Source organism: Cyprinus carpio, chromosome A2 (genome assembly GCF_018340385.1).
Source record: "Cyprinus carpio isolate SPL01 chromosome A2, ASM1834038v1, whole genome shotgun sequence".
NCBI classification, from domain to species: domain Eukaryota; kingdom Metazoa; phylum Chordata; class Actinopteri; order Cypriniformes; family Cyprinidae; genus Cyprinus; species Cyprinus carpio.
The window spans coordinates 25,470,209-25,481,427 of NC_056573.1; the positions used below are offsets into that span (position 1 = coordinate 25,470,209).

Consider the following 11,219-nt stretch of genomic DNA (forward strand, 5'->3'; position numbering starts at 1 on the left):
TCAATTCAGCTCTGAATGAAGCACAGCCCTGGTAACCAGATGGTCGATAGGCCTTGCCATCAAACCTGATGACGAACACCAAGTATCCTTCAAATTACACCAGCAATGAGCCAATGCCTAACAAAGAGGCAAATCACGCCAAGTTCAAACTCTGCATTTTACTGAAATGATTGGGATGTGAGCATGCACAGTATACAGTCGAGCATCTTCGATTAAGTGTCAGCATACTATTAACTGAAAGCTTGCTACCAATGAGACGGCACGGAGATTGCTTGTATTCCACATCTACGTGCTAAAAGCTCCCACTCTCTCATCTGTTCCTTCCCTTTAGTGGGCTTGCATTTCTTTGGTCTACTTTGAGAGGAAATTGATCCGTTAAATGTGTCAAGGATAAGAAAAGGAAAAGCGTGTATGCATGCAACATGGCTGACAGGAAAGGGCATTCGAGGTTTGCGGTGTATAATTAGATACTCGGTCACCATACAAAGTCGTATTTTTTGGCCACCCAATATCTGTTTGTCGTATAATGCGGCTGAGCTTAAGCAGAAGAAAAATGATGAAAAGAAAGGGAGCAATAAAGAATGGCATGTGTGTGCCATCCATCCCTGCAGGTCTCTGTGGTGTTGCTGGAGAATGGCACCTGTTCTATAAATACTGCCACAGGGGGAGCAGCGGACGAACTCAGGTCGGTCAACCTCCTTGAAGAATTTCATCAGGGGTAACAGAGAATGTGTCTATAAATACATGTATGTCAGTGAAAATTAGACTCTTTTCATAGAAATCTCACTGTAAGGCAGGTTTGGGATGAAAATATTCACATCTGAACATCGTGAGGGCAAGGCACCATGTGCAGCCTGGCTTCGCTCTCACTTAGCTCTCCTCCGAGATCACCTGGCCCTGTTTGGCTCTAGGCGCCGTGTGTGGCACCATGTGCATTCTGACAACAGCGCTCTCTACAGGCCGGTTAGGATGGGGGCTGCTTATGTAAGAGTAACAGCAGGGACTCACAGCCAATTAAAATCCAGCCTCATTAAAGAGTAGATCACCTACGGTTAGGGACACTTCAGGATTCCACTTGCCAGCTGTCATGCAAAACTCTGATACAGGCCTTGAAGGACTGACAGGTGAGTGATCGGATGCAGGATGAATATTAACAAAAATTCTAGGGCAAATTTTGTGAGGGTGCACTTGAGAGCTTTTCCACAGGTGCATGAAAATGTATCTGTATAAATGTGGACCCAAAAACAAAAAAAAAAAAAAAAACAATTCTGTCCACACCTACAGTTAGTCCATATGATAATACAAATGATGGAATAATAATGCAAGGCAAGGAATTGCCGTATGTGAATTAAAGTTCCTTTTTCCTGATGTCAAACAAACAAATTACTTCCTAACACTTAAAAACATGTCATCAAACCTACAACAGCTGACCACAACAAAACAACCCGGTGTCCACTATCACAGTCAAAAAGCTGTTTGTCAGACTCAAGCATTCTCAATATTTATAAACAACCATTACAAACCATGTTCATGATGTCACTGTTGTCCACAAATGTCAGCATTTTGAAGAACGTCTTCAAAAACTTCAGTTCAGAGTGCTTTGTTAGAGTTTATGGAATTAAATTTCAGAATTTGAACTGACATAGTAAATAGCAAACAGAATTTAAATTTAAACAAGGCAAATAACAATTAATTGTAATTTAATGAAATGTATTAATTCCAATAATGGAATTCTTAACAAGAATTCTAAAGTGTAATTCTTAACAAAAAGGAAATGTTTTGTCAAGACAAACTCTAAATGTTGGCGTGACAGCCTTATTTAATCATTTTAAAGAAAAATTTAAAAGTCCTGACGTTTGAGGGTTTTAGAAACCTTATAGACAGATTTGTGGACTGAGGTGGATAAACACCTAATATAGCAGGATAATGGACTCAGAAATGGAAATACTGTCATTTTACTCACCAAACAACAACACTGAACCCATTAATTTTCATTCTATTAAAAAAAGAAAGTCATACAAATTTGGAAAAACACGAGGGTGATTAAATGACGGTAGAATTTACATTTGGATAAACTATCCTTTTAATTTTCTAAAATGCCTGTTGAATCTCTTGGAATTCAATAGATTCCACTTCCTTTCATTTCAGTTTAAATGTGTGTTCTGGTCAATTCAAATTCACACTCATCAACTGAAAGGGAGCCAGTTGTTCAATTCTGAAATGTAATTAACTCTGCTTAATGGGAGTCCAAAATGCAGAGAAAACTCTTGAAATATTGTATTAATGTGGACAGAGGGCTGAGACAGTCAAACAGAATAAATCAGCTGATAGAAACATCATAATGTCACAACGCATTTAGCTGCAGCATAAATGTGAATCTTGGGGATTTTTATTGAGTATCCTAGCTCCTGGTAGTGATAAGGAGAAAAATCATCTCAATGACTGGCACCAACATCCAGCAAAGATCCACTGCTCTCTAAGAAGAGAAAGCAGGCGGTTCTGTGATAAATTCAGTCTATCAGCTCTCCTAACATGGACAGGAGTGACAGGAAGCAACCCTCCAGCTCTAGACGGGCCTGTCACAGCAGCTTTTCACAGAGGCACAGTCATGCCTTATTTGATTATGACGGATGTTTCCGGCACGTTCATATATCCATTATGCGCTACAACAGTGGGTCGCAATTAAACAAAAGCCCTGCGCAGACACCTGATGCACACGCCGGCCAAGAGTTTCGTCACCTGCTAGGTGATAGTCCAAAGTGCAAATCCTCTTGTTTGCACTGGCCATGGAAACCACCGTAAAGCCTTGCTTGGGAGGGAATGGAAAAAGGGACGGCGACTGATCGGAGAACAGCTCAAGTGTTGCTCTGAAAACAAGGTAGGGTTTAGTTAAAGGACTGCTCATGAAAAAAACAAGACAAATGTGTCCTATGAGCACTACGATTGAAAGTGAAAGTGTGTAGAAGCCAAGGCCCTTACTGAAACATCATGTGGCCGTCAGAAGCAAAGTTTAATCTACAGTAGGACAGCCAGGAACAAAGCACTCCAAAACAACAGCTGCCAACGCTAACATGCAGTCAACAATGCAAACTCACACCAAATCACCAGGCCATTTTTGGTACATAAAAAGCTGAAATCTAATTGGCTGGCTTTGTTGTTCACTTTTATGCGTGCCACTGGCCAACCCAACATTAAAGTAAAAAGTTTTAGTGCAAAGACGCGGTGAAACTAGATACACTCATATGCATGTAAACGCAGGAGAATGAAAAATTCACATTCTGCTGCAGACTAAAGTTTAAACTCTGACCTGTGAATCTGTATGACAGGAAGACTTGAGACAAACAGAGGCTCTAAACATTACAGACTGACCTCTTAGCTACTGTAGTGTACTTCACTGAACCAAGAAATTACAGGTGGTCTAAAGAGGTACTTCCGGTCGCGGTGAGGGAATTTCCCTTGCGGTGATTTTGAGTGGCCCAATAGCGCGGTATGCTGTTTTATCGGCATATATATAAATATACACACACAAACACATACATATAGAATCTGTGTGTGTATGTGTTACAATATATCTTACAAGGTCATTCAGAAAACAATGAAACCAAAACCAAAAAGCGTTGAAACAGGAAGTGAAGTAAACAGAAGAGAATGAAAAAATTACGGCCCACATAACAGAACATAAACCTGGAAATAAGATTGTTATGCTATCGTTTGCCTATATGTATAATCTTATCTTCCAATCTGACTGGACAAGTGACTTCCTATTGATATTTCCACCTGTGCGCATTCTAGACGCGCTGTCAGTAAGTGCAGTTAGATTGTCAAGGGACTGTCTTTGAGTGAGTCTTTAAACCGTTCATTCAACTACACGTTCAAAAACGCTAATTCATTCATTCATAGAGAGACATAATGAAACACACTGTTGAAATCATTTTAATTTTGAGCCCCACTTTAGAAGGCTCAGCTGACCAGCTGTGCGTCAATGCTAAGACAGATTTCGCTTTCCTTGGACATGACAACCTATTTTCACAAATATGACTCTGCCTGGTCATATAAAACGAGAAGGGCATAACCTTACGAAAAAAGAAAACACGCAAAAACCGCGGTTGGTGCGGTTCTTGCATTCCTCTGCGGTTTGCTCATCAATAGTTCAGTATTGCGATATTGCGGTTATCGCAACAGCCCTAAATAAAACTATAAAAAATAGCGTTTGTTAATTGAAATAATGCTGAAATAAAACAAATATTAGATGAATAACTTTCCAAATTTAAAAGAAACTTTCCAAATGAAAAAGAAAATTAGAAATGCTGCCTTGGAAACTAACAGAAATAAAAAAAAAAAACCTCTAAATCTAAAACAGAGGTAAAAACAGAACTAAAGCTATACAGAAATATTATAGTATAGGTAAATAATATTATAGTAATAGTAAATAATAAAGACAAAAGCACATAATAAAATTACTAAAATTGTAAAGAAAATTAAGGTTTAATATATATGTGTAATACTAAAATGACACTTTTGAGGTGTTGCATGCTTGAATGGGGATTGAGGTTTAAAACTGCTACAGCGGTTATTTAACTCATCCTTATAAAATCTTCAAGCTTGAAGCCAGAATAGTGCGAGTACGTCACCAGAGACCCTTATAACAGCTTACCTTAAACCATTAACTAGCAAGAATAATATGAAGCACAGTGCAAGAACCTCTAGGACCAGAATCACTTCTACAATACTGTCCATTCAAATATAGGATACTTAATTTTGGGGGGCAAATTCTAGCTTTAATCTGTTTTGACCAAGTACAGACAGCGACAAGGCCTAGTGCGCCTGGCCCTTCCATAGCCTGATAAGGGCTTCAGGGCAGACCAGGGGCAACACAGACCGCATGGACAGCGGGAAAGGGTGGAGCGGCCAGCTCAGTGAAGTGAGAGACAAAATGAATGGCACTGGCAGGAAGTTGTGGCCCTGTCAAACGAAGCCATCGAGAAGCTGGATAAAACAAGCACTTTACCGTTTCAAACACCCATATGATAGCAATATATACAATAATGAATATCCATTAAATCCATTACAACATACTTGTCAATGTATTAAAAGTTGCATGGGTGATAGCATCTCTGTGGTTCATAAAACATGATGTAAACAGTACGATTATATCATCAGGAGAACATTTCCATAACTGGAAGCATGTATGAGATTACAACATGGTGAAGATCTCATACTTGGTTCCCATATGACAGCAAGGTGCAGCATATTTTTTGAATGCATCTTGATTACATAATTAGGAATCGCTGAAATTTTTTAAATGAGCAATCATGTTTAAATGAAATGGCTACACTACTAAGTAGTGCATATGCATAGATGTTTTGTTGCTACCAAACTTTTAATGTGTAGAGCCAAAGGCTTCTGAGGAGATCCGAGAAGCTAAACAACACAGACTAACCTCTTAATAAACTAAATACAAACCTTAAAGATGCATGGATTGCAGGAAAACGGACTAGCATATTTTGACATTTCCAAATTCTTATTTATTAAAAACAGAAGTCCTTGAGCATGGCATCATATTCTGTTTCCCATGTCCTTTGTGGGGCTAACTAACCTTTACAGTCAGTTACATCTACAGAAGCATGACTGAGCTTCTGTATTAATGGTAAGGTTGGTTAAAGGCCAAAAACAAGATTATTTCGTTTTCAGAGGTCATACAGAAAATATGAGGTTTCTCTGTACATCTGAAATTATTTAATATCTCACATTGTTAATGACAGAACATATCCAGATTTCGGGTCAAAAGGTCACAGCTACATAAAAACTCTCTGAGCCCTCAAACAATACACAGCACATTACTTGAGCACTAGGCATAGACAGCAAGGAATTCATAAACTTTATTTTAAAATAACAATGCATTTTTTTTGCAATTGCATTAAAACGATTAATTATTGTTTTGAACCAGTTACCTCTGATGAGGTAATCAGCAATTAATATGTTTGTTCTGTTAATTTAATCCAACGCTTCCAGTACTCTTGCTTTTCAATCTGCAGCTCACTGAAAATAGGACACTGTCCCAGTATGTTTCAGTGTGAATGTGTGCAATGAAAGTCAATCGAAAATAGGACAAATCCTACATTTCACTGCATTCAGCAGTGAATCTGCATTACGTGTAACCCAAGCAAACTGTAAAGCCACAAAGTGATGATCCTAAAAAAACAGGCATTGGAGTTACAAGCTTGAATCAGATTCAAAACAGCCCTGCCCTGAAAGGCACAAGTAGGATTATTTTTGGACAGAAAATGCTTGAACAGCGGATCATTTACATGTACATATTATGCAGAAACTTTGATACAAGGCGACTGACACTGCATTTAACAGTTAATACATTCACTGGGAATCGAACCCATGACCTTGGTGTTGTTAGTGCCATAGTATAAGTAGGTGAAGTGGGACGCAGCATCCTAAACATCCCAAAGGTACAAAGGTATGATGCATATGCACTTCAGGAGTGTCGAAGTCATCATCGGATTGGTTGAATTCTACACGATTTCCACGAGATGTGAATGTCGCATTCTTTAACGTTCCACCTCGAAACAAAGATACCATGGCACCAAACCCCCTTATGAAAAAAAGAAAGCATTTGTGTTTACAACTGTGACGACGTGCGCTTATAGGGATCAACTAAACGCTGGATTTTTAAAAATATGTGAAATACTTAAAGTTTGCGGCATAGAATCTTTAAAATATGTCCGAGAGTTTTACATACCGGTCTGTTATTGTGGTGACATTTCCAAGCCTCATAACGTGGCGATGAACAAAACGAACTGTGATTGGTTGTTTGACAACCAAGAATTTCACTCACCAAGGCACATGTGCTGTGGTGATGTGACAATAAAGTGACTTGACTTGACTTGACTTGACATGTTGGTCAAATGGCCTCATGGGCGGGCCATGGCCAATGAAAACTGCCATGAATTCCAGACCTTCAGTCTGAAGGTCTGGCTATGCGAGACTATTAGTGCCATGTCCTAATGTTTGAGTACAGGTAGATCTGAGCGCTGGCAATGCCAAGGTCATGGGTTTGATTCCCAGGGAATGTAAGTACTGAGAAAAATGTTAAAGAAAAATCTTATAAGCAATCAGTGCAGCTTTGGATAAAAGCATCTGATAAATACATGTATGTAGAAATATAGAGACAGTCTTTGTTTTAACAAAACTTTCAAAAGCACAGCTACCATATGGACTTCATATACTTAAAATATATTAAACATTAACATATACTACTGCTAAATATGAAATAATTAGGACTGGGCCATATACCATTAAAAAAAAAAAAAAAAAAAAAAAAACTTAATTTTGCCAATATTAATTGTTTGTTTCCTTTTTCAATCAGAGAAACCATAATTTTGACCAAAGAGCCACTGTAGTCAATTAAATGCAAGACATACAATGCAGTGGCAAGGCATGTTCTGCGTATCGATTTTCAGTAAATTAACAGAATGATATATGAACCAAAACAACATATAGGCAGCAATATTTACCATCAAACATTTTAGCACATGAATACTGCCACACAGAGACAATGCCCTCGTACATCCAAACCATAAGACAAGATCGCAGAATTTATGGCCAAAAATCATTGCACATACATTGTGAATATCTGAAATATCGCCCAGCCCTACTAATAGCCACAATTTGTCAAAGCTTAACTATCTAGACTAAGCTGTTTTTACAGAGTGAGATGCTGGTTAACACAAAGCAGCTACGGTATCAGCAATGGAGCAAATATGTGTTCACAAAGCCTATTAAGGTCTTGGCTAATCCAGACTAGCCAAGATTTATCCAGCGTTAGGCTGACAGTTTTAACTTATTTAGGATGGGCCATTAATAGGATGACTGAGCACCAACAAGCTGCTTTTTTATACTTCTTTTTGGTGGCACAGGGATGGCGAAAGGGAGAGAACTTTTACTTATTAATTCTCTCATAGCGGTAAAGGTCAATCTCGCGTATTTTCACAGAGGTCACAGATCCACATAGGAGCCACAGTGTCCTCGGGATCATTCACTGTTACAGAAGTGCTCCTGTTTCTATCCAGAGTTCGAGAACGCTTATGCAAAGCTCTGGTTGCGTTGACAAGCTTGGGTGGTGACGACTTCAAATGAAAGGTAAAATAATCTTGCATACAGGTTCACCAAGTTTAAGTCAAATGACCCTTCCTTACACTCCGTTCCCAGCTTCACAGAACATCCCAGAAACCTCTTGGAAATTTCTCTTAACACTTTCAGTGAAACATGCTCATGAATGACACATTAACTTAATTTAAAAACCACAGAAACTCAACAGATATCTTTGGTTTACGTTTCTGCATCAAACATGTGTATCTAAAGATGTGTAACATCAGAAAAGTGCAAAAACATTTTACTGAAAAGAATTCATATTGTTCGCGGAAATCGAGTTCTTTCCAATATGATGTTATTTAAAGCTTCTCTGAGTTGGCAAACGTAACCAAGGAGGGTGGAGTTTAGCCAGGGTCATTTGGACTTCATCTCAGCGCGATTTCATCAAAACTCACACTTCTGTCCATATCTCCCTATCTGACTTTGTCATCAGCTCATTGTTTCATCCTACTGTATGATCCAATTTTAATACAAGCAGCTCATTTTGTGGTTTCAAGCGGAAAAACAGTCCTGACTAATAGGAAATGAATGAAGGCTGTCCGTGTCAGATATCACTGCTTACTAACTTACTGAGTCATAGACAGAACAGCAACCAAACTTCACAGCTTGATAAAGAATCCAATTCGCCTTCCTTGGGAGTAAGCAGAGTCCAGTGTGCAGAGCAATCACGCCCTCATAAGGCAATAACTGTCCACCATTTTGAGATAATTCAACCCAGGAATAATTGGTAGAAGTGCAGAGACGACCCAAATTTGACAGGTGGCACAGGTTGACATAGTAATGCTCCCAAGATGCATTCGTTGATTGATGCTTTGCACTCAATGCTGATACTTGCATACTAATTGTTGCTGTTTTTTCTCACTCTCATTAACTTGTCAAGATTATCAAGGCAAAACATCACCTGCACCAACTAAAAAGCATTTATACTTTCTTCACTAAAGCAATAAACGCTCAACTGACAAACCTCAGCCTGATTTACCTATGATTTGAATACTGTAATCCAACAGGATTCATGCAGTTACACAAATCATTGTCGTTTAATGTGCACTTACTGACACTGTGCAAAGCAACTCTGCCATACAGTACAGTCATTCTCCATTGCTCGTTTTCACACATTCCTCTCAAGCTCTATCACACTGCATGCAACATGCATTATCATAGAACTTATCACTTGGGACAAAAACTGACAGCTAGAAAAACAAACCAGGTAGTATACAACCATTTCGCCTAAAAGCAGATCTCTGGTAAACACTTACATGTATATGCATATACACACAACAATGAGCATGCTGAGATTTGTGTGCTGTAGCATGCCAGGCCCTGTCCAGTATTCGGCCCGCATAGGCTAACGCCTTAGCATATTCGCTAACGTTGATAGCCTGCAAACTATTCACTTGGATTAAAACAAAACAAAACAAAACAAACAAAAAAGGATCATTAACCGCAAACACCTACTTTAGAAAACCGCCACCGCGATAAAACGGAGGTGGCCTGTTTAGTACCACAAGTCACCGCTGAAAACCACAGCGAAACCTGTCGACTAACTGTATATGTGTGTGTGTGTGTGTGTGTGTGAGTTTAACGGCGGCGGCAACGGCGGTTATCGTACCGAGCAGGAGCAGCTTCAACTCCCGTCTCGCGTCGCGTTTGTCCCGACGCAGTTGCCTTTCGATTTCGGCGTTGATTCGTTTCGACTCCTTGGCCTCTTCGCTCAGGCAGCAGGCCATCATCGACTCTAAAGTCATCCCCACAGCTTTACTGTACGCAGCCCGTCCTCGTTTGGGCTTCAGAAACGAGAAAAAATATATATATTTATATATATATATATCACTTGGTTCGGGTGGCCGCTGGGAAGAAGGCGGGTAAAAATGAAATAATCCCCCAATTCTCTTCCTCTGAGGAAAAATATTAAGAAGAAGAAGGGAGGTGAGGAGATGATCTGAAGGGGGTTTGAGAGTGGGGGAGGGGCCGGGGGGCCTCGCGCGCTGCGTTCAGTCCTCTCTCGCCGTGAGCGCGAGCTTCTACCCCGCGTGCGGCCCGCAGCAAAATCACGGAGGTGAGAAGAGAGGAAGAAAAAACCGGGAGGATGAGGAAGGGAGGGCAGCGTCGACGACGACGAGGAGGAGGAGGAGGTCCGGGAGCCTTATCTCGCAAATGATTGAAAAATCCAGGGCAAACTATCCTCGCGTACGTGCGACACTCCCACAACAGCTCCGCGGCTGCTCACCACCAACAACACTGGTCCCGGTGAAAACGGGACAGATCGCACAGTCGCGACATCCACTTCCCCTATATCCCCCCTCTCCAGCCTTATCCACCCCTTCAAATGGAGGAAAAAGAGATTCCTCCTCAGAAACGGAGGAATCGGTGTCCGATCGGGTGAATGAAGCGTCACTGCCTCACAGCCAGTAACTGAATACTGTCAAAAACATTCCCTTTTGTGTCGTTTTATAACACGGGAGCGCTCAGTCACAACACTTGTAGAAAAATAAAATTCCTGGAAGGGGGGAAAAAAGCCAGTTGCCTTTAAAAATGGATTATGCCACTCTTTTTTTTTTTTTTTTTGCAGATGACAGCAGCGTCTCCTCCTACATCAGCGGATGGAGCTGCGTGCGCGCACACTAGATTGATTCCACACGGCCACGGATGATTGACAGGGAGAGAAGTCGGGAGCAGGCGAGAGAAGGCGGGAACTGTGCGAGCTCGCGTTCTGGAGGCGGATAACAGGAACTGTCAAGTTTGGTCGACGGCACAAATCAGTCGGGCATTCTGAGAGCGCGCGCTGCCGGGGTGTGTCGCTCATTCTGAGGGAATAGTGTTACTTCCACAGAAGTCTCGCGGTAGAGAACACATTTCCGCATAAACCATGGACGGTTCTCACTTAAGATTAGATAAATATACGTTAATGATGCCAAGCGGGAAATTGTGAATACGATTTATAATAATAATAATAATAATGAAACGAAATAATTATGATTTGCTATTTCCCTTATCAAATCATTAAAGTACTTTACTAATACCACTAAGAAAAATGCATGCAATGGCATGGAATTACT

General features: G+C 40.4%; 1 protein-coding gene across 3 annotated transcripts in view; it reads right to left on the bottom strand.

Moving 5' to 3' along the window:
• Positions 1-10,758, bottom strand: part of LOC109105347 (guanine nucleotide-binding protein subunit alpha-11) — a 30,886-nt gene extending 20,128 nt beyond the window's left edge. Inside the window, exon 1 of one of the 3 annotated variants that reach the window (XM_042712469.1) lies at positions 9,773-10,758. In XM_042712469.1, coding sequence (XP_042568403.1) covers positions 9,773-9,908 — 136 coding nt within the window. In that variant the 5' untranslated portion in view covers positions 9,909-10,758. Of the gene's footprint in view, positions 1-9,419; positions 9,439-9,618; positions 9,695-9,772 lie in introns of those variants that run through there. The other 2 variants (XM_042712473.1, XM_042712479.1) reach the window with 2 other exon arrangements.
• Positions 10,759-11,219: the final 461 nt, after the last annotated feature.